At 40.1% G+C, this 25,000-nt stretch overlaps 1 protein-coding gene across 1 annotated transcript in view; it reads left to right on the top strand.

Annotated features, from left to right (window-relative positions):
• tox (thymocyte selection-associated high mobility group box) overlaps window positions 1-25,000 on the top strand; it is a 52,581-nt gene that overhangs the window by 18,793 nt on the left and 8,788 nt on the right. Inside the window, exons 2-6 of the mRNA XM_080033883.1 lie at window positions 1,011-1,076; window positions 5,764-5,877; window positions 11,238-11,468; window positions 19,437-19,682; window positions 23,675-23,914. Of these exons, the coding sequence (XP_079890009.1) occupies window positions 1,011-1,076; window positions 5,764-5,877; window positions 11,238-11,468; window positions 19,437-19,682; window positions 23,675-23,914 (897 nt within the window). The remainder of the gene's footprint in view (window positions 1-1,010; window positions 1,077-5,763; window positions 5,878-11,237; window positions 11,469-19,436; window positions 19,683-23,674; window positions 23,915-25,000) is intronic.

Below are 25,000 nucleotides of genomic sequence, written 5' to 3'. Positions count from 1 at the left end.
GATGTTAAAGGAATATTTTAACAGACAGAATAATTGAAAGACTAATCCATTATGAAAAAATAACCATCAGTTGCAGCCCTAAGCATATCATTTCCACCAAAACTACCGGGAACGTTGAGTTCCAGGAACTCCTCTTCCAAGAAGAAGAAAAATAAAAGGCGAGACTACTGAACAGTATGAACATTGAAAGTTAAGCTGTAAACAGATCTCACATCAAGCCTACAAAGATATGTTGGTGCCAGAAAGTACTGTGCAAAAGCAATGTGCATAGAAGATTGTATATGTTAAAACAATCCCTGTTAAATGACCCGTTTAAGTATATTTAGTGTCAGGAAAAGTCTGCCATACATTATTGTCTTTTAAGTGGAGAATTCATTTTATTCTAGAAATTATAACTGAAACATTAATGATTGAGTGAAAATGAAATTCCGGATGCCATGCTGGTACAAAAAGTAACCTTGTGAAGTAACCTGTCTACACATTCTGCTGTTAATATGCAACAAGACAGTAACATGTTATCATTGTCTTTTCTCCTTCTGTAGCAAGACCCCTTTATTCTAATCTAGTGTATGTCCAAGGTGAAATGTACATTCTTTACATTTAAAGGTCACATATGACGCTCATCTACTAGAACCTGTTTTCATGATGTAGTGTCCAACAAACCCTTTGTATTTCTCCCGGTATCATCGCTGTATCTCCTCTTGTCAGCCTCTGTCTGAAACGCTCCGTTTTGAGAGCCTGTCTCTTTAAGCCCCGCCTTCCACAAAGCCCAGCCTGCTGTGATTGACCAATCATAAATTACGTTCCCCTCTTCTCATGAGTTGTCATACTCTACATGGGAAGGGTTTCAGAGGAAATGGCACACACTTAGTGGACTAGTCATAGAGTACCTACTGCTCCCAAATAATGCATTACCTCCATATCCACTGACAGTATTGTCTCCTTGCTGTCTGTTGTCTGTTTGATTCTAGTCTGTTGACATTGTTGCTTTTGCTTTTTCTTCTTCCCAGCTGGATGGGGACAACACGTTCCTGGGTATGCCCGACCAAGGCCTTGACTTTGCCTCAACCAATCAGGTTAGTGTGTTTGGTGTGTGTGGTGTGTTTGTGTGTGTGTGTGTGTGTGTGTGTGTGTGTGTGTGTGTGTGTGTGTGTGTGTCTGTGTCTCTCTGTGTGTCTGTGTCTCTCTGTGTCCTCTTGACATTTTCCTGTTTCTTACTGCATTGAGCTATTTTTTCTAACTTGAAATGGTGTTAGAACATTGCCCTAAATGAATGGTGAATGGATATTCTGTATCTTGTCATAACACTCGCTCAAGTGTGATCACTCATGTGTGAATGTAAAACAAGCGGGGGTTAAATAAGTGAACAACATATTGTATATCAGGTGAGCACAACATTCACAATTAACTATACATGTATTTTCAATCATCACCTTGGTTCGCGCCTCTCAAACATGTTTAACATTCACATGATTCTCTCGTGTCTTTAAGATCACCTTTAGATATTTCAGTCTTAACAGTTTTTTTTCCTGTTCCATCAAACCAACTTTTTCCTTCTGTCCTGTTCCGCCAATCAATATCACTTAGTGCACTCAACCTGAGGCCCACAAAGCACTGCAATGATTATATATCTCCAAGCTTCTTCTCTTAGACACATAGAGAAGTGCTGCACTAGTGTGTGGGAGTAGTGGAGGAGTTGGGACTTACTTATTAAATGCAATGTGCATTTAGAATGTTAGCCATCAGTAAGTTTCCTCAATAAACCAGCAGTTTGCTTTAAATCAATTCACCATTATTAATTTAATCAAACATGATTTGTATTCATCTTCTCTTGACTGAATCTTGTGTCTTTAGTTGACTGACTTTAACAGTGGCACTGCCCTTGTTTGTCTCTGTGTCAGCAGCTGAACACTGTCTTCATAGCAGCTTTTGAGGATGGATATTTAGCAAACAGAGAAACAGATTAGACCTTTGGACTAAACTGACCTATGACACATAGAGTGTGTGTTTAATGGTAAAAGGTCACAATAAGTTGGGCTGCAACCAGCGAATACTTTCACTGTTCATTCATCTGTTGACTCTTTTTTTTTATATTAAATAATACAATTAAGGAGTGCAAATCACAAGTATTTCCTAGATGAAGCAGTCAGTTCTCCAGTCTATCAAACAGCAGAACGTAGTCTTCTGCTTGGTGAATTACATAATGATGGTCAGTGTTGTTGTTGTGAGGTTTAATATGTATCAGATTGCACCAGAATTTGTCAAATATATATATCTTTTTTTTTATTGGGTATATCAATGTATACCAATGAAGTTACATTCAATCACTGGACACATTCTAAAATACATTTTAACATGATTTGTGTGAACAAACAAAAAAAGAAATTTGAGGGAATCCCTGTACTGTGGTACTGTGATAGGATCTGCCATTTTTATTTGATTTTTTATATATTTATGTAAATTGTATGACATTGTCCTGACAAAGTGATGTATTACTGAATTTAGAGAATAATTGGCATGTCAATTTGTAACTGAACTAACCGTTATTTGCAGCCTGCTTGCATTTTTCCTAAATAAATAAAATATGGTCATTGATACATTTTTTATTCAATACATTTCCTTGAAACTGTTGAGATAAGTGCTGATTAAGAAGACTCCCCTGAGACCAGGATAAGATAAGTGTAGAAAATGGATAGATGGATGGAAACTCGCCACTAGAGAACATTGCGTTTGTGGCATAAAATCAGATCTGGGTTCATGGCTAGTTAGTGGTGTGTGTACAGCTGTCCTGTTACATCAGCGCCGTGCTATGACCAACGTATTAAAGCTCAGCTGTCTTTAGATTACTAAGCAACAGCAATACAACAGCACCACGCAGCAAACAGGCCTTTAATATGGCCGTGGGTGTAGCTGCATTCACTATGGACAGTAGTGCAGTAGTTTCCAAAGGCCTCAAAAGTAAGGTTTTATTTTGTTGGAACAGCATCACCACATAAGCAAGAACCTCCACTGGAGATCCATTATTCATAGAGCACACTATAGAGAATATTGCATGGTATAGGAATCTATGATTTGATGTTTTATTCATAGTGTTTGTGCCATAAGAAGATGGGGAGTGGTCGTAGGTTGAATAATAATTTATGGCTTTATTATCGAAGTAGCATTGCCTCCATAAAGTCAGAGGTTGTTGTGATGAATGTGACCAAATTTATGTCCGGTCTGACCCTCAATCCTTTTCATGTTTTGAATAGTTAATAATAGGGCAGCAGTGTGAAGTGACTGCTGTAATGCTCAAACAGGGAGATGGATGGAAAGAGAAAAGGAGAGAATGGAGGCTCAATGTAACACTATCTGTACTGTACGTGTGACTGAGAGTTTGTCTCTTTATAACCAAGGATTGGCAGACAGATCTGAAAAAAGACTCCCCCCCCCCCTCCCCGACTGTTCTCGAAGCTGTGCAAACATTGTGCGATTTTATGAATCTTGAGCGTCCCCTTAACTCACACTACGGACACGGCCAAAACGTACAACTCCTGTGCTTACACTGTACGCTTCGATTGACTAGTCACAACATGGGCGCTCACTATGAACATAAACGTGGAGCCCCTGAGCTGTTTTGCCCATTGGTGATTCCAATAAAATATCATTTTAACAAGGTGGCCGGGTCATGCCGACATAAAAGAGAGAGGTTGCATCACTCGCTGTGCAATCCTGCTTTGAATGGAGGCCAGAGGTAGCTAGGATCTACAGCCAGTCAGCCATGTTAGTAACTCTATGCGTCAGGATGCTAAAATGCTCAGAATGACAGTACCAACATGATAATGCGTGGAAAGTATAATTTGACTTTATCGACCTAGGATGTAATGTCTGCTAATTAGCACTTAACCCACAGTGCAGCTGAGGCTGATGAGAAAATCATATATATTTTTGTTGCAGGTGTTTGATCATAAACCAAACTATAAGACCAAAGAACATCTTGACTTGATTGTGATGCTAGAGGAAAGGTCAGGGAAGCACCTTGCCTGGTTAGCAGGATTCATCCTCTGGGAACCATGAATGTCACCAACCTTTCTATCTAAAATGTAACAAAATCCAAAGCTACTAGCACGGCAGCACCTCTAAAGCTCACAACCTCAAATTGTATCTATTGGTTGTTTAATCAGTACAAAAATGTTTTACCTGGATGAGCCACATTTGCCCATTGAACAGATTCTGACGCCTTTTCTCCAGCCGGAGAGTGAGGCAAACATCTAAAAATTGGTACAGCGCATCCATGGAACTTACATTCTTGTCTTTTACAATATAAAAGACAAGTTCTGTTGCATAACTAGATACAAAGTGTACGAATACTGAATTGAGCCTCGAATAAACTACAGCTGAAGTCCAGTGACTGCCTGCCTGCACAGAACCCTGTTTCCAGTCTTTATGTTTCAGCTAAACTAGTAATGGCTCCAGGTTCATATTATAAATGGACATACTGTATATGAGAGGAATATTGATCATGTCACCCATCTCTCGGCACAAAAAGCGAATAATCGTATTTCTCAAAAGATGGATCTGTTCCTTCAATCAATATAGTGTCTGGCCTGGTTTAGAGAGCTGTTTTTTTACTGGGGGGGGGGGCTTCCATGTGGGACTGTATAGAAATGAATGAAAGTGAAGCTGAGATGAGGGTGTTGTTAACCAACATTTATACACAGAAGGACATACACAGAAGGACATACACGTCACACATACAGTATATATATATACAAATAAAAGATGAACTCCTCAACTCAACTATCCTGTTTGTGTGCCAGGGTTGTTATCTATGTTTGATGTTTCTATGTGTTTGTCTTTCTTCATTCAGTGCAGCTGTACAATGCTGGATGTAACATTTTCTTATCAGGGATTAGCTGTGGAGGGAATGAACTGGCAATTTATTTACAGCCTCCACTCTCTCTCTCTCTCTCTCTCTCTCTCTCTCTCTCTCTCTCTCTCTCTCTCTCTCTCTCTCTCTCTCTCTCATTGTTTTCTCTGTCTGTCTTTCTGTCAACTGTACAGTAGTAAATGTTAGTTATTGTGAAAGTAAAAGCCAACTAAAAGCCAACCATAAAGATATAACATTATGTTGTGTGCGTGTGTGTGTGTGTGTGTGTGTGTGTGTGTGTGTGTGTGTGTGTGTGTGTGTGCGAGCGAGCGAGTGAGTGAGTGTTTGTGTGTGTGTGTGTGTCTCTCTCTCTCTCTCTCTCTCTCTCTCTCTCTCTCTCTCTCTCTCTCTCTTGTAATTGCTCCTCTTCGTTTTTGTGTGTGGGAGACTCTTTGTTCATGTCTGTGTGTGGGAGACTCTTTGTACGTCTGTGTTTGTGTGTGTGTGTGTGTGTGTGTGTGTGTGTGTGTGTGTGTGTGTGTGTGTGTGTGTGTGTGTGTGTGTGTGTTTGTACGTACCTTTGTGTGTGTGTGTGTGTGTGTGTGTGTGTGTGTGTGTGTGTGTGTGTGTGTGTGTGTGTGTGTGTGTGTGTGTGTGTGTGTGTTTGTACGTACCTTTGTGTGTGTGTGTGTGTGTGTGTTTGAACGTACGTCTGTGTGTGTGTGTGTGTGTGTGTGTGTGTGTGTGTTTGAACGTGCGTTTGTGTGTGTGTGTGTGTGTGTGTGTATACCAACGTGTGTGTGCTTCTCTTTGTCCTTGCTCCTCTTGGTGACCTTTTGCTTTGCCCCCTTGACCTTTGCGTGACCTCTGCGTTCATTTGAAGCATTGTTTGTCTTTGTGATTCTTTACCACAGTTTCGTGTGCCGCAGCCCCCTCACCCGCTAAGCAAGGCCACGCCACACAACCAGCCCGCCTCACAACACTGGAGGAGGGACACACACTTGGCCGACACAAACCGTCTGCCTTGGGTAAATGCACATACACACACACACACACACACACACACACACACACACACACACACACACAAACATTACACACACGCACTAACGCACCCACTCACTCACTCACTCACTCACTCACTCACTCACTCACTCACTCACTCACTCACTCACTCACTACAACAAGTGCATACAGCTGTCCCTAACTTACATTAATTTCATTATTAACTCGATAACAATTTCAACTTCATAGTTTTGAACACAAGCCTTCTGTTTTTGGATCGAATAGCTTGTGTAAAATAAGGTGTGTAATGTATTAATTAATGTAAAAAGCCACATCTGTGATTTCAATGAGTTGAACTGAGACACATACTGAATCAGCTTTGAGGTAAATAGAAGTACCAGATTGGACTTTAGCTAACTTCCTGCAGTTAGCAGACCCCTCCCTCGTCCCCACGTCACCACATTAATGCACTGCGGTCTTCAAACAGCGAGTTATCTAGCATCATCTCAGATCCTTAAGAGTGATAAAACATTACAAAAACCATTAAAACAGACATTGGGAAGGATTTTTACCTGCTCCGCCATTGTAGGCGCATACACATTAATCCATCTGTCGCTCTGCATGTGCACCGGCAGTGAGACGGGTACCGGTTTGTAGCGTTCTCTCTTCTGATTGGTTATCAGTAGTGGGATCCCAGAAAAGTTTATTTGACAATTACATGCAGAGCGGTTGACTGAGAGATCGGCTTTATGAAACGCGCACACTATATAAGTGATCAATGTATGAATAAAGAGCGATTTAACACTTTTATTAACATAGATAAACCGCTTACTTCACCTTTAAGAAAGGAGCCCTGTATCATATGAAAGGGGTTTACTTTTTTTATACTATTATATTTAGTATTTGAAGCCTTGACCTTGACCCTGGGATTTACCTCATTATTGCTTCTGCAGTGTCTAAGTAGGCAGACTCTATACTGCTATAATGTACAGTAACACAATATAACATACACAGATGGAAACACATACATACATGTAAATAGATGGGCCCACATTTCTCAAATTTCCTTTTTTATACACTTCAAATAAAAAACATTCAAAAATACACTGCAGAAGCTTTCCTCAATACAAGTTCATATTGACAGATTAACATAAATAATGTGCATGGACATGCCCAGAAAACACCCCCCAAGCTATCAAGTAAGCACAGACATAATTTACATATTATACTTCTAATTGAATCTAATTTAAAGACTTTTAGATACCTACCTTCGCCCACCTAGATACATGTAATGACCATTCTGATGTTATAAACTGTTTTTGATTCATATACAGCAGACATGGGCTTTTTTCATATTATATATAGAACAGTCGTGAACATGGAGTTGTGATAAGTGTGTGTGTAATGTGAACACGTGTGAAAGGACTTAATCCTGACTACATTAGTCTTTTCTAGAAACTTGCAGTGCACAGGGAACAGCCTATTGTGCTGCCATGAATGGAGGGAGCAGAGAGAGAGAGAGAGAGAGCCAAGTAATTTATGCACAACTTGAAGAAACGATAGAGAGTAGACGAGAGAGGGAAGGAGAGAGAGGCAGACAGACAACAGACAAGCTATGTCTATGTAATTTATGCATAGCTCTGAGCTCCAACATGAGACTGTGTGTGTAAAGAGTTCCACCATTGGAACTGTTAGACTGGTTGGTTTGTCAGGGCCTGAGAAACACAATGTAAGTAAGGAAATAAACACATGAGGAGACTTCAAGGTTTAAAAAATGTGAATAGTGTTCTTGAAAGTAGCGGACTTTATGGATGAGTCTAGAAAGACACTGAATGACTGGATAGTTGATGCAGAACATGACTATAGAAGTTGGTGGTTGCCTTAACAAGAATGCAAAGAAAGTCCTTCATTTTGCATGTGTCATGTGACCTTTAGTAATACACGATTGTGATATCGTTAGCCTCATAGCATAATTACCTAAATCATATTTACTCTACTCTACTTTTACTCTACATCTACTCTATTCTACATCTACTCTACTCTACATCTACTTTACCCTACTCTATAACCCTTAGAATATGACTTAGGCAATTATGCTATTAGGCTAACGAAAAGTAGATGTAGAGTAGAGTAGATGTAGAATGGAGTAGATGTAGAGTAAAAGTAGAGTAGAGTAAATATGATTTAGCCAATTATGCTATGAGGCCAACAATATGTAGTCGTACGGGTGCCTTTAGTGATCAGGCAATTGTTGGAAGAAACCAAATAAAACATACCAGTTGTAAAACACGGATGGAAGCAAACAATGGCCATACAAATATGAATTTTATAATCAACGGATGGATTATGTCCAGGCTTTTTTTGTTTATTATTGGTGTCGCAAGTTCGCAACTATTAGAAGGTTCAAAGTGGGGAATTGAGAATTTAATTTCACAATAAAGTCCTAAGTAGCTTGTAAGAGTTGGTCAGGGCTGAGAGAAGGGAACTACACGGATAATCTTTCAGACTAACTACAGCACTGCATCTTCATGGTGTAACCCCAACCAAGAAAGTTAAAATTCACTGCAATATATATATACAGTATATGGAAGCTGTGTAGCACTGGAAACAAGTCGCAAGAACCTGGTTGTAGTTGCACCACAAGTTCTTTGATGAGGAGGAAAATGCAGGGTATGTTCCTAAAATTAGAGGCTATAGTTACAGATCCTGATGGGTGTTTGTTGTAGATCCCTTTAACCATAATTAAAGAGGAACCTTACCGACTCTATAGGCCAAAGTCAATTTACTAGTCATAAGAAAGTGTGCTATTGTGCCATTTTGGGAGGGGTAGGGTTCAGTATTTTTGGAGCTTGAATCATCAGGGACTACTAAGTGAGGGACTCTCTTGTATCAGGGACTCCGCTGCACCATTTCCCCCCTCCTTTTGCAAGTGCTATAGTGAATGGTTCAACTGCCCGTTTTTGCCATGTTAGATGCCTGCACTTTAAAGGTCACATATTATGCACATTTTTACGTTTGAAATTGTAATTTGGGCTTACTTCTAGAAGCCGTGTTCATGGTGTAGTGTCCAAATTTTTATTTTTTATATTTCTGACAGTGCCATTGCTCAATCTCCTGTGTCTGAAACGCTTCGTTAAAGCCTGTCTCTTTAAGCCCCGCCTTCCAAAAAGCCCAGCCTGCTCTGGTTGGCCCTGGATCTAACGGCTGGTTTGAATCTAACTGTCATTTAGATTCAGGGGTAATCTGGTGGTGTGCTTATCACAGGTGGAGGTGTTGATAAATTAGGTTGGTAATGAGGGGGCGTGGCTTCTCCCCTTATGACATCATAGGTGGAGATAAATCTAGCTGGGGTTTAAAAGGAAATCCTGGTGAATTACCAATACAATGTTTTTACTTGTTGTTTGTGTGACACTTGACCAATACTTTTCTATATCTCGAAAGTCTATTTTCTGTTTCCAACATTTCATTTTTCCGTGTCGAGAGCGTCCACTCAAACCGTGGCTTAGCACAGTGGCTGCTAATTACACAACTAGCACAACATAGAACTCCAGCCCTAACTCATCACTCTGCTCACAAGTCATGCCACTCATAACCGACTCCACACACTGCATGTGGGTTTGAGATAGAGTAAGGAAAGAGTGAGGGAGAATGAAAAGAGAGAAAGAAAGAGAGAGATGAAAGAGAAATGGAGGATGAGATTAGAAGAGCGAGAGAGCAAAAGAAAAGAGGGGTGGAAGGAGAAGGATGGAGAGAGACGAAGAGCAAAAAGAGTTAGGAGAGGCAGAGACTGGTGTGGCCAGCCAAGCAGAAAAGGCTGTCAGTCTCTATAAAAGATCTCCTCTGTCAGATTAGTATGAGAGGGCTGTGTCTCTCTCTCTCTCTTTCTCTCTCTCTCTCTCTCTTGTGTCTCTCACTCTTCTCTTGCATGATTCTCTCACTCCATTTCCCTCTTTATGTGTCTCGCTCGTTTGTCTCTTTTTTGCTCTCAGCATAATTCATGATCATGTATGGAGCTGCTAACTGTTTTTTTCTTCTCCTTGCATGTCAGATTAGCATTGATATATTGTATGACACACGACGCTCCCGCCCTCTGTGTATTCTCCCAGGCTTCTTCTTCTTGTAAATATAAATGACTGTGTTTTTCTGTTGCTGAATGGGTGAGTATTTTTTTGCTCACGAGGCTTTTTGTTGAAGGCTGTGGGACTATCATTAGTGATAATTTGCTGTGTGTGTGATAGGAGCTGTGTCTGAGGAAGAAAGACTTACATGTAGTCACAATACAGAGTCTGAGCAAACACTGGATTGAGTATCGTGGGCTAATGGTGTGATGGGCAGTATTTCCATCTATTATCTCTTGACAGTAATGTTTCATGACACTCCTGGTCCCTTATAGTCCCCTATGTAATTCTTATTGATTTTCCTCTGCCCATCAACCCAAGCTCTTTGTCAGATAGGACAGCCCTTCCCAAACTTGACTTTGTCCCACATCAGGGAAGAGTCAGTAACCATCTCAACAATATGACCAATAAGGTTAAAATACAGTTATTGAATTTGAATAATATATGGTTTTAAAAGTGTATTGTCTCTAAATGGAGTTATTTAGTTTGTTAGTTAATTAGCTTGCCTTAATGGATGGCTTCCTTCTAAAAAACCAAACAGATGTTGACTGTAGTACCTGTGTGTGAACTTTAGACAGTCCAACACAATGTGAATGGTGATGTGTCTCAAAGTTGCTGGCGTAGCCCACGATAACATTTCATATCCCATCCGGGTCAGACTTACTTACAGTAACACCTGTCATTGTTGGAAATGAGAAGAGATGACCCTACTGCTCTTGTGATTCCCTTTATTCACACCGATTTGTATCCTTGTATAGACACTACAGTAACATGAGTATTTTAATGTAAATGGTCTCCACTTATAGAGTGCTTTTCCCTGGTTTTTCACAGACTCAAAGCGCTTTACATTGTTTTGTACACCAATCACACACACATTCATACACCGATAGCACATGACTAGTAGAGTCGGCTGCTTTAGACTATTGAGATGCAGCCCCAGAGCGCACAGACCCTTTTGTTGATTGTAAATACCCCAAATTGCAAACTATTGGGAGCAATTTGGCGTTCAATGTCTTGCCCAAGGACACTTTGACATGTGGCGGGGAGACAGGGGATCAAACCTCCGACCCTGCACTCCAGAGGCGACCTCCCTGCCCACTTTGCCACTGCCGTCCATGTATAGTATATAGATTACAAGTCCAAAACCATTACTATGTTTCACAGTGGGCACGGTCAATGTCCAGTTTGGTACACATGGTCCAACCCTATACTAGTCTTTAAATGTATTTTGACCAACCTGGTCTTTCTTCCTCTTCTCTCTGTAGTCATATGGTGGTTTGAGCGACGAGGACTTCAACATCCCTGCCATCACCTCAGAGCACATGCTGTCCCCCTCTGGAGCGTACCACCCTCTGGAGCCCCCTCCCAGCTCCTCCTCACACCCCCACTACCAGCTGCAGGCTATGGGCATGTCTGGAGGGCAGGACGGAGGCGCCATGTTGAACCGAGACCGATTCAGTCCCAATGGAGGGCCGATGACCAGCACTCTGTCCGTGGTGAGTGCTCACACATTAATGGATTTAGAGATTGCATGGCAGGGGTAATGGTGGAATGTAAGGACAGCTTGAAAGACAAAGCAAGTCACGTGTTGATTGACAATGGGTAAGTTTTAAAATAAAAGGGTGACTAACACTTTAGTACAAATTGATATAACTACAAAAATAATGGAATCATATTACTTTTTCATATTCATCGAAACAATCTGGATGTTAAAAAAATAAAATACAATTAAAAAATGTACACTCCTCCTGGTCTTCTTTGCATTTTTGTCTTTCATCAATGCTCTTCTTTTTATTCTTATTCAAAATCTTAATTTCATTTAAATAATTCTATTTTATAACCGAATGTTTATGAGACAAAGTTATGTTAATGTTTTTACAAGTTCATTTGTATTTCACCTTTCCAATACGGAAACAGTTCCAAGAGCCTTTACAGTCCTTGAGGTAAAATGATATATTATAACAACATTTAAAAAACTATCAAGCTTAAAATAACAAAAAAATAGAATGAAAGATATAACAGACTAGAGACGTTTCAGTGTAGTTAGGGGGCAGTAAGTAGCTGTCTCAAACTGAAGAAAGGCGATAAAAGTGGTAGAGGAATGGATCTAGTAAACTGTGTATAAGTATATTTGCCTGGGGGGGATACTCCTCATGGATTTACCGGTTGTGTATGGTTGTCATATTTTATGTGTTCATAACTTGGCCAAACTTGTTCTTTTAATAACACACATCAGTCTTCCCTCAGTCTTCCCTTGGCCCAGGTGTCCTGTTAATCCTAACCCTACATTTTACCATGTGTGATGTCATGCATGGGAAAATGTAGGGTTAGACAGTCAGTGCGTTTACATGCAGACTCATAATCGGGTAACTAAACGAATAAGACTTCAACAGGACTTTTAAACTGCATGTAAACACCTTTATCCGATCTACTTCGCACACAAATCGGCACAATAACGGACAAGAGATGTCGGATAAGAACACCTAGATAAGTCGTTCGTTGTCGGCATTCTCTCTGCATGTATACAGGGATCGGACATCGCTTATCGGACTTCTCGTTCTGTGCTTGTGTGCCTGCGCGTGATAGGCTACACCATGGGTTATTGACGGAAGAGAACCGGACGTGGCTCTTTCAACACTTGTTGAAAGCATGGTTGAAAGGGCTACAGCGCCACCTAGCATAGTGGAGACAGCCATGCATTGGACATTTATCCGATATCTGAAAGGCCATGTAAACTCAGACAAGTGACACGGTCCGTTCGAGTGTCTAGTTCGATATGTGATAATCTAATCTAGTTGTGCCATGGAAACGCACTGACTGAGACCATAAAACACTCTTTCTGCCTTTTCTCAGGCTAGGATGAACCGATTTCTAAAATGGTTGCAAATTTATACTAGGGCCCGACCGATATGGATTTTTGGGTGCCGGTGCCGGTGCCGATTATTTTCTGAGAAAAATTACGATAACGATTAAATCGGACGATTATTTTTTTTTTAATCCCATTAATATATTTTTAACCCTTAAATATATATAAATACTTGTTACCCTCAGTATGTGTACAGGAACTTTTTATTAATTGAAATATGCATTATCTAAAAAAAAATTAAACTCAGACATTAAGCATTTTACGTAACTGCACCCAACCCTCTGGAACTCCCTCCCTCCAAACATCAGCATCTCAGACTAAATAAACTCATTCAAAAGTCAACACAAAACTCACCTCTTTAAGAAAGCATAATTACACCGGACTCCACTCCAAACCTTATCTTTAATTTGTCTGTATTTTGTTTTCTTTTTCTATAAGTATGATTTTCTATATGTTTGATGTAAAGTGTCTTTGAATGACCTCCAGTAAAGCACTATATAAATTCTATATAATAGCTATAGTAATATCAACTACTATTAACAGTCAAGAGATGACCAATGACTCTGCTATTGGTGTCAGGGGGAACTGTCAAGTGTGAATTAATCCAATGTATTACAACACACCTGCTGCTGCTGTTAATATGCTATAAGGCTACCTCTGGGGCAGCAATGCATCTCACTCAACATGATTGCTGGAATTAAAATATATATATATATATATATATATTAGGGCTGTCAAGCGATTAAAAAAATAATCTAATTAATTACAGGCTCTGTGATTAATTAATCTAAATTAATCGCATACTTATATGACACTTTTATGCCTGTTTATAAACAACTGTATAGGCTACCATTCCCCTCTCTCTCTCTCTCTCTCTCTCTCTCTCTCTCTCTCTCTCTCTCTCTCTCTCTCTCTCTCTCTCTCTCTCTCGTAACTTCTGTCTCCTCCTCTCAGCCAGGTTACTACATTAAATACATTTTGAACTACTAGCGCCAAAAAAAACCCACAAAAAAACAAGCAGGCTAAATGACTATCTCCCACAACAGACAGCGCTGCACTGCCACAGGTGCGGTGCGCATAGCCTATGCCAACTCATTCACCATCCTTCTCATAGCCAGAAATATTGACACACACACACACACACACACACACACACACACACACACACACACACACACATACATACACACACACACACACACACAAAGGAGGAAAAAAGACAGGCATATGCTTGGAAGAGTGAGAGGGGGCGGGTGTCCGTTTGAAGGAGACGATTGCAGCTAGCAAACAAAAGTGAGACACAGTGGAAGATTGAGAGATACTGTTTTGAACCTATTGTTAATTAGGCACCCACTAAATCAATAATGCACAGACACTGTGGAGAATAACATAAGACGTATTCCTACCTTCATGCTTATTTGCCCGGAGCTTCCCATAAAACGTCCCTCTCTATGCTTCTTTCTTTACTCTTTAATCCCGTGCGGGCCGTGTCAGCAAGCTACAGGTGCAGCTGCGCTATCGCCTCACCTCTTTTGCACCGGGTCAAAGGGCAATATAGAAGTGCGATTAATCTGCGTTAATTTTTTTAATCGTGTTAATTTTTCTGTGATTAATTAATCGAAATTAACGCGTTAATTTGACAGCCCTAATATATATATATATCGGTATATCGGTCGGGCCCTAATTTATACTACATAGTATCTCGGAGTTCAATACATCTTCATATTTCCACCAGTGAAGTAGGTCTTTAAACCAGAACCACTGCTCAATCAGTTTCCTCACTGTAGTTCTAAAGTGCTGTAGACGCACTCTGTTAAATAATATGTGTCAATATTCTGTGAATACTGACGGACAGCAGAAAAGTGCGTTGGGACCGGTTAGAAACTTTGATCACCTTAAAACCAGCTCCCCTACATGACAGAAGTACACTCTTTGAACACTCACCACGGATTGTTCTTAATTCTCCAAAGACATGATTTATATTACAGTGGACTATCACTTTGTGTTCTGCTCAAAGACTTGTTGACTTTTCCCCCTATTGGGAGAAATCTAAGGCTCTCAGTGATTTGAACTGACAGCCAGCTAACGTACAGTAGTAACCGTAGTCTTTCATATTCTGTCCACTTTAACAGTTGAAACAGGATGTTAGGCCGGGGGGTGGGGGGGGGGGGGCAGTGTTCTTTGAATCACAGCAACTGGCCGACATGACATTTTTCCCTCATATTTGAAGTCCCACGTTTCACAGTAAAGTGAAAATCTTGCTTTTAGCTTGTGACATTCAGATGTGTCTGACTGTGTCATACAGTGGAGAAATGAAAGCTTCACTCCAGACACAGAGTCACTTCAACTGCCATAGAACATGTCTATTCAGCGGTGTGACCGAGGTGTGTGTGCATCACAATCACTCATAAAGACTTCTCATTCTATTCAAAATGAAACTTTCTCACCTCCCACTCTCATCTATTCTTCTCTCCATCTCCATAATAAATCTAGCTGCTATAATATTAATTGTCAAACAGAAACCTTATGATGAGCTCTTAAACTTGACTGGAGTTGAATAAGAATGACAATAAAATAACATTGATGGATTTTGATAACTTTGAGTTGTATCCATTTGTCCTTTCCCTCTGATCGTGTGTAACAGAGTAGATTATTATTTCTACTGGCGTGAAGGCTTTGTCCGTCTCAGTGCTACCTTTGCTCTCTCTCTCTCTCTCTCTCTCTCTCTCTCTCTCTCTCTCTCTCTCTCTCTCTCTCTCTCTCTTCGCTTTTATATTCTCATACTAACATTCATTTACTGCCAGGCTATGAATGATGGTTGCCTGGCAACCGTGTCTAGCTCAGCCTAATCGGGTGGTTGGGGGGGTGGGTAGAAAGATTCTAGTCAGAGTGTGTGTGTGTGTGTGTGTGTGTGTGTGTGTGTGTGTGTGTGTGTGTGTGTGTGTGTGTGTGTGTGTGTGTGTGTGTGTGTTGTGTGTGTATTAAGATGATCCACTTAAATAACTTAATTGTGTGTTAACTGCTTCAAATCATAATTGGTTTTTTGGTTTTCTTTTGTCTGTCGTGTATGGATGTTACTGAAAAGTAATTCAACCTATTATTCATTTCTCATGAGGTCTTCTTCTGATCTAAACATGGAACCATATAAGGTGAATTTACTAACATTATGAAACAAATGGAAGAACTGAGCAGTTTTCCTAAGCAGTGTTGTAGAGATGAACAAGGAAAAGAGCAGCGCCCTACAGAAACACATTACAGAATTTACCAAAATGTAATTAAATTAAATTAACCAAAAGCAGTCATTCAAATTTCATCTTTTCTCAATATTGTGACATAAGATTGTTCTGCCCACTCTTACCTTAAGGTTCTTAATTAAGTTTAAAGGGTCAGAAATCTGTGAAATCAGCCATTTACAAAATCAACTCAACTTTTAAAGTAGAGCTTAGATGATTAGTTTACTAAAATATATTTTGTTTGGTCAAAACGAGACGTCCCACTGGACTGGATTAGGAGCCAAAGGTTTGTTCTTAATTCAATGAAGTACTTGATTAACAAATAGTTAATACATTTGATTAATAATTATCATAAGTCCTTAGCTCTCTTGTTTTTTTTTCAGAAATGTAGTTGAAATACTCCTCATTAAGTAACGGTGTTATGTCCATGAAATACAAAATAAAATTCAGATTCTTCTGACTAAGAGCAAAAACATATTCAGAATTTGAACTGCAGGACTCATCATATTGAAAGGCTGTGTTTAACCACACCTATGTGAAGATGTGTGCTGTTTCCAATATGGTGACATGAGCCAGTCATTACTGGCCCTGCTATGATCAGGGGTTACCCCCCCCCCCCCCCCTCTATTCTATCAGCCCATCATCACAAATCTTTCTCTGAAGGAAAAATCCCATTTTTTATTTTTTCCATTGCGAAAAGCTTTTAGTTCCGAGGGGTGTAAGTAACCTTGTGAACTCCTGTTCATGTTAACAGATGGGAAGTTACCTTTAAAAAAAATACTAAAAACTACAGCTGTAAAACCTCTTTTTCCATTCCTACACCCCATTCCCCTTCCTGTATTTTAATTTTGAGAAGCATTTTTTGTTATTCAAATGATCTGAGCAAGGCAGTTTAATCATATAATACATAATGTCCTACTAATAATTGAACATCTAACTTAATCACATTTAAGTTTAATTTTATTTGAAAATCTCATTAAAGTAAAAAAAAGAAAGTAAAAAATAAAGAATGTGCATGTATTGGTCCATAACTCAGCTTGTCCTATGTTAACAGTATGTACATGGTGTGAGTGAGTAAAGAATAAAAAGTCTTCCGGAGAAATTATGTGGAATATTTTGACTGTTTACTATTATGACCTTTTATTAAAACCCCAACCAAGGAGCAAACCACAGCTATTATTTTTCATGTATTTCTACCGGCTACATACGTCAACGAGAAAGCCTCTTCCGATGTGAGAGAAATGTCACTCGCTGTTCCATCTAAATACCACAGCCGTATATTCAGACGCTGCTGCTGCCGGTAATCCAGTTCAGGTTAATGTGTTCCCAAGAGAGGGGGGCAAAGCGCACCAGACCACATCCGCTCATCAACACAGGCCCAGCTTCATATCGGTGACAAATAGGCAGCCCAAGTTCCCATGCCGAAGGTGTTAGAAATGATAACTTTTGTTTTACTGAGAAATTGATGGCTATAGTGGCTGACTCACTACGAGACTGCTCACAATTTGCCAATGCCAGTTTTTTGCCAGACTGAGCAACGCTACCAGACAGAATGGGCTCCTAAATGGTTTTTAACTTAAAACCCGATAGGTGTTTCTCACAGAAGCTACAGCTTATTTGAACACGCCTTTTTATTTGACATTAAAATGTTAACATTATTGAAATATGGCGTTATATGCCCTTCACTTTATTGCATTATATAAAAATTGATTCCAGCATGCTGATATTTCATTCGACTTTATATGACATTTATTCAAGAATCCCGTCTTTGTCTCTTGGGGAGACATTGGTTTTTGAAAGACAGCGAGACACAATGACATTTTAAGCATGGTGACACAGGTGTGACAGTAAACCTGTAGGCAGGGCTGTCTGGACCAATGATTGAGGCCCTGGATGCACCAGGGAATAAATCTGTACGTGTATCTATTCTGCCTTGCACCTGTGGACACCATGACGGCTTCTCCAGATGAAGTTATGTTGAAAGATCTTCTCCAGAGGGTTGCAAACAGAGTTTAATATCTCTATTGAAGTATTCACACGCGAGTGGGACTTGATGTTTTAAATGACTTGTGATTCTGTCTTCTTTTCTGACCTGTGTTGCCTGTTGCCAGGGTTACTATCAGATTTCATATATGAGTGAATCGTGGACTGCTGCATGCTGTATACACCCTGTTCCAAAGCCCAGCCAGCTCTGTTCCTAGCTGGGAACATATTACATGTGATGTAGCTCAGATACTGTTTCTACACACCTTCTGGTCAGGCCATTATGGAAACTTAGATACAAATCTGATTAAAAAGCAAAGTGCCAGCTGTTTCAATGACACTTAGCATCATTGACTGAGTTTCTTTCAATGCTGCTGCAACACAGAACTGATTTTTTTCGTTGCAACCTTAGTAACATCACTGTTTCTACATCTCTTGATATTATTATTATTTTTACCAGTAAGTCATCATTATTATAACTATGCTCATAGAGAGCTACATGTTAAAAAAAACGTTTTAAAGACGGCATGTTCTGTAATATTTTCACTGGTTTACTGCTGTACAATTTTGGAAGATTCAGTCAGAGAAGGATAGAGTTACGTATATTGTACGCAATCAAAGGTACCATATGCTAATTTTCAGGTTTTAATTGTAATTTGGGTTTCTACTACAAACTGTTTTCATGGGGTAGTGTCCAAAGAACCCTTTATATGTCTCACAGTGCTATTGCTAAATCTCCTATATGCAGCCTCCATCTGAAACACTCAGTTTTAGAGCCTGTCTCTTTAATCTAATTTTATCTCATACTTTGGGAGTCTCTAGTCACACTGAGGAGGACCCATAGTAATGTTGACCTTTAAATGGGATTTCTTAACCAATCGGAATTTACTGAGAATTACACTTGGATAGTCCAGCTACGATGTTATCTAGTCACGACAAAGTCACAGCTAAAGCATAAAGCAGAATATAAAGCACGGTGAGGTTAGGAGTGTCAGCTAGATGCTGTATCAGCTGATGAAGATGAATGACATGTTCAGCCGAGGTGTAGGGCTACCTACTATAACACGTCTACCACGAGACAAAGAGAAGCACTAAGAAGTACCCAAGAGGAAAAGGCTTTTTTCTTTTTACTTTGCATCTGATCTTAAAATGTCTGCACAAGTTTTTTATATAAGCTATAAGGATGAATGGCTTTCTCTGAAACCCTAGGTAGAGCAACCTTGACTGCTGATACAAGTAATCATCTATAGTCAAGAAGTTGTTAAACCGATGAATAATAAAGTAGAGGATTTTTTCGATAACCAGCATCTTGCCTGGTACTTTTTCAAAGCTTCTTTGCCTACACTTACTAACAGCCATTTTCATTCATTGTCTTTGCTCAGATGCAGCAGATGGTCAACTCTGATTCGCGCTTTACCAGCAGCCAACAGCCAATAGAAGCAGCGCTGGGACCCAGGAGCCAGTCAGGCATGGGCCAGCAGAGTCAGCTGTCCACCATCAACCCAACACAGCTGGGCCTGGGCGGGAACTCCGTTACCCACAATTCTCCCTCACCTCCTGGGAGCAAATCTGCCACGCCATCTCCCTCCAGTTCAGCACATGAGGACGACAATGATGACGGACTCAGGGTAAAAAAAGACACATACACACACACTCAAACGCGCGCGCGCGCACACACACACACACGCACACACACACACACACTCTCTATATCCAGTTAAGATGAGACCCTGAGTCATATCTGGGCTGTAGCAACCATTTGTGTTATTATTTGTGTGCGTGTGTGTGTGTGTGTGTGTCTGTCTGTCTGTCTGTCTGTCTGTCTGTCTGTCTGTCTGTCTGTGTGTGTAGAGTTGTTATGTTAATGTAATGTGTCATAATAGAGCCATTCTCCCTGCATATAAACTAGATGGAAATCAGCTCCTTCACCGAGTGTTAGGTGTCTCACACTGAAACAAGCACTGTGCACCCAAACTGACTTTTCATATTCTGGGGAAATGAAACCATTACTGTACCGTTGAATAATATTTACCAACTCTGTCATTTCATTGGGTATGTATGGAAGAATGAGTTATAGATATAGGCGACAGCATAGTGGATACTAACCTATAGGTAATATACTATACAATACATTACATTCCTAAATATACTCTAAATATTGGTTGCACAACATGAGTCATGACCTGTCCTTATTTAGATCAGTAATAGAGCAAATAGCCTTTATAATCATAGGCAAATTATGGCAAGGCAGGTTATTTCGTATAGCACCTTTCAAACATAGGCCGTTTCAAATTTAGGAAAGGCAGATGCTGGTATAAAATAATTACAAATAGACCACAATAAGAGGGAAAGACAGTTACTGTGTAGTAATACATTTAATAAAGGAAATAAAAGTCCATTTGAATCAATACAAATGTGGATTACTTTTTCATTTTACAAGTCTGTTATTTCCTTTTCTATTTCCTGAAGGGTTTTTCTAATGGACAATTTGGTTCTAATAACAGGGGAAAATACAGTTCTGAGACGGTTAATTGGGGTCAGTTTAAAAGCAGTTCATTCCAAAATGTCCTCACCATTCATTATTATCATTGGTAACTTTCTATTTCTTTTTTTCTTGGAATAATGTCTTTATCTGGAGACACATTTAAATCATATTTACTCTACTCTACTTTTACTCTTCATCTACTCTATTCTACATCTACTCTACATCTACTTTTCGTTAGCCTAATAGCATAATTGCCTAAGTCATATTTTAAGGGTTATAGATATAGGGTAAAGTAGATGTAGAGTAGATGTAGAGTAGATTAGATGTAGAGTAAAAGTAGAGTAAATATGATTTAGGCAATTATGCTATGAGGCTAACGATTTGTGCTTGGTCAGCTGAACTGCTGTGCACAGTTTAAGGAGCAGCTTAGCAATCAATTGGAATTAATCAATTGGTTAATTAAGTGCACCAGTTAAACACTGTCTCTGTTTTATCAGTCCTTAGTTTCAAATGACATGGTGCCTTCTGGGAAATGAAGGCAATGACTTTCCCTTCTCGTGATTTGAATAAACTACATACATTAAGTTGCATAGATTTTATATTTGGTTGTGTCTGCAAATAATATTCCTGAGCAGTACTGTTCATGTTGTGTTGTGTTGTGTCAGTGCAGCAGACTGGTGGGGAGTTCCCCCATATTTGATCTCTGGGTGATTCATAGCTTCTAGGGGTGTAACGGTACACTAAAGTCACGGTTCGGTACGTACCTCGGTTTTGAAGTCACAGTACGGTACAGTACGGTACGGTTCATAGTTAAGGGAGAATGAACAGCTTTAGCTGTCAGTAACTAGATGACAGTATGTAACATACAAATAAAATGCATAACAAATATAAAAATACTGCTGCAATTCTCCAATAAATAAAATACTTATTAAATACTAGTGTAGGTGCAGCATAAACTAAAATTGCAATGAAAAAATATACAGTAGGCTATTAATGAGTCTTTTTGACTTTAAAAAAAAAATATTGATGCAGCTCTCTTAACCCATTGATGACTATTGCAATCTAGGATGCATGTCCTTAATGCCTGAGGGTTTTCTGAAAAAATAGTATGAATTGTAAGGTCTACCAAAACCTTAATATCTAAGCCTGTGTAGCACATAGAAACATTAAATAAAATACATTTAAAAGTTAAGGTTCACAGGTTTTATTTAAACATGCTCCCTTAGCGCTTACAGACCAACACATTTTTCTAAAAATCGTCAAAATTAGATGGGGGAGAAAATAAATAAATAAATAATATAAAATATTTAAAAATAATGTGCTAAATGAGGTTATAATCCTGCTTCCTTTTAGCATGGATAGTAGTGACTGAGTGTGCAGTGGAGGGATAAAGATAGATAGATATAGGAAGGAGAAGATCACTTTATTTTATCATTTAGTTCAGTTATCACTGGCACCATAAATCCGACTTCCCAGTACAACTGGAACGCAGACTGACTCCTGCTGTCGGGAGCCGATCAGCTGGTCCAAACGGCTGTATACCACGGAGATGAAAACGAAACTGAAACTTAACTATCGCCTGGCTGGGCTGAATTTGAGTTGGAGCAGCAAAATTTAGCCTAAATTCATAAATATTGTTAATAAATAGATGCAATGTGTTGTGTGATTTTCGTCAGTAGCCTATAGTAGACCTAGATTCTGCGCTCCGAACGCCACAAACTGTTCTGTAATACACTATCGCCCCATATTTTTTTTATTATTATTATTTATTTATTTATTTTGGACACCTGGATGGTGCCTTCTAAAATGCGTATGCATGTTCGACGAGTTGCCGCATAGGCGATCGCAGTGAAACAATGCCCCTTCTGCCGACATTGTTCCAAACGTCTATCACTGTTTTCATAATTCACCTGGAATCTTAAGTTATCTCTCAAACGGGATTTGAATAACAGGGGGGCGCCTGCAAGCTCCGGTTTCCTGTTGACTTTCGTCATGCAGTTCGCTCTCTTTTCGATAGCACTGTATAACATCTTTATTTGCACTACTGATAGACTGTAAACGAGGGTTACTATAACTGCTAATAGTGATGCAAACGGAACACTAGAGTGGAGAGCTGTTTATCTCTTGCTCTGACTGCTGCGTGAGAACTCGGCCGCCTGTCAGTGCTCTGGGACGGGGGGAGTGGCCGCGGAGTCACCCGCTGCTCGTTTAGAAGTTAAGAGCGATACATGCTTTAGCGACAGCCAGGGTCTCCAAAAGTCACCAATAACACCAGAAGAAGCGGCTAGATTGGTCGCTGGTCGCTTTTTTTGAAAAAAGAGTCGCCAGAGGGGTCTGAAAAGTCGCTAATTTAGCAACACTGCCTGACCCTCATGCTCACCATGGAGATAAGAGACTCTCAATCGCTGGCTGCTACTGCGCACGTGCGAGCCGAGCCGGAGGCTAAATGGTCCGGGGGGAACTCCGATGACAAGTTTTAAGTTCCACACAGCAAAACAAGCCTGTACATTCGCCATATAACGCTATGTACGCCACGAACGGACCGCGGTCCACCTCTGTAACACCAAATACGTGCCTGTACCGTCACGGTACGGTACAAATACATGTACCGTTACACCCCTAATAGCTTCACATCAAACAACAGTTGAGGTCACATGTCACTGGTGAATTTGATCAAAGCCACGACTACAGGTGTGAATAGTTTAATGCCAGGTTAACTATAAAAGAATCCTACAGTGAATATACAACATGCTCACTACCATGGATGACATTTCAATACTGATATTTAGAGCGGTACAGTTTGGTTAATTGCAGCTCATTGTGCAATTATTTGCGTTTCCACTGTCAAAAGTTGGGAAGGGTACCAAAATGAGCTAACCGTGCTATTCCTATTTTTATCAACCCATTTTGTTGGGGTACCAAGCCGTCCCAGAGGTCCAAAGGGGTGGAGCTACACACTTCCAGTCCATTGATTGGTCGGCAGAATGATAATATCTGTGTGAGAGATAGACCGCCCTATGTAGTCACCTCAGCCAGAGTGCAGAAAACTGTCCGCATGCAGCTCTTTGTTTATTGTGTGGTCGTCTTTCCTCTTGCTTGAGTTAATCAGCCTTCTTCTTCTTCTTCTCCTGCCAGATGAGCAGCGGGATAGGAGAGAAGAGGCCCGCCACCGTGGACATCTGCAAGAAACCCAAAACACCAAAGAAGAAGAAGCGAAAGGATCCCAACGAGCCGGTGAAGCCAGTGTCTGCCTACGCCTTGTTCTTCAGGGACACCCAGGCCAACATCAAGGCCCAGAACCCCAACGCTACCTTCGGGGAGGTGTCCAAGATCGTGGCCTCCATGTGGGACGGCCTGGGAGAGGAGGAGAAACAGGTACCTCAACAACCACTAAGATGGAATGCAATGACTTTTGGTGCATTCAGGACATTCAAGGTCCCCATCTGAAATGACTAATGATCCCATGAATCTTCATTTAGCCCTACCATAAGCTTCACATTTCAGTATAGGCTTAATTATATCTCACCGGAGATTGGCTGGATTGAAATTAAAACTGGTTCATGTATTCCCACAGAAAGAATTGTATTAAGTTTGAGGATCCCTTGAATTTTCATCTAGAGCCACCATCGACTCAAATCGTAAATGTGTCCCATGTGTGGTGGTTATTAAAAAAACTGTTACATTCCCATCAGCCGCAGGCCCGCAGCTATGCTTTTTGTTTATTGCCATGTAGCAAATGGGAGGTCTTCCCAAAATTCCCAGGGCTCAATATTCACAGTTTTATATGGCACCAAATCTGACGTTTAATTACTGTCACATTTGTTTTTTTGGATAAAATACAGTTGTAAAGTAAACAACACTGACTTGAGCTCCATGATACGTTCATGATGTGTCATCTCTATACCACTCTGTTGAGTTAGGTTACGCAGCAGGGATATGAATCCACTATAAATCACTGTGTATTTAAATAGTATGCCTTTTCAGTCCACCTCCTACTAGCATGTTAGCAACAAATACTTTAATCTGGGCATGTGGACTTGTTTTTCCCACGATATTATCCCATTGAGACCTGGGAACATTGATAGGCTCCCGCAAATGTTATTATGTGCTAAAGTTAAGATGGTGAGCATGGTTGGTTAACATTGTACATTTGACAGTAGCATGCTGATGCTAGCATTTAGCTTAAAGCTCCCGTGCCTTTTTACAGCTTCACTAAAAAAGCTAGAATGGCCTGTTTCCATATCATGTGCACTGGCAGATGAGAAACATCAGCTCTGACAACACCACTGGGGCTACCAATTATAACTGAGGAGGCAAATGGATCCAAGTGGCATGTCAAAACATTAATAGCAGATTTGTAGAAGTAACATTGGGAATACATTTTGGTTATGTATTATAACAGCTGAAGGGAATACTAAGAGCACAGTGATGGTTCTACCTGGTCCCATGTTACATTGTTAT

Source organism: Ammodytes marinus (genome assembly GCF_949987685.1).
Source record: "Ammodytes marinus genome assembly, chromosome: 9".
NCBI lineage: Eukaryota > Metazoa > Chordata > Actinopteri > Uranoscopiformes > Ammodytidae > Ammodytes > Ammodytes marinus.
Note: the sequence above shows the minus strand (reverse complement) of the source record. Positions and strands in the feature narration are given on the sequence as shown.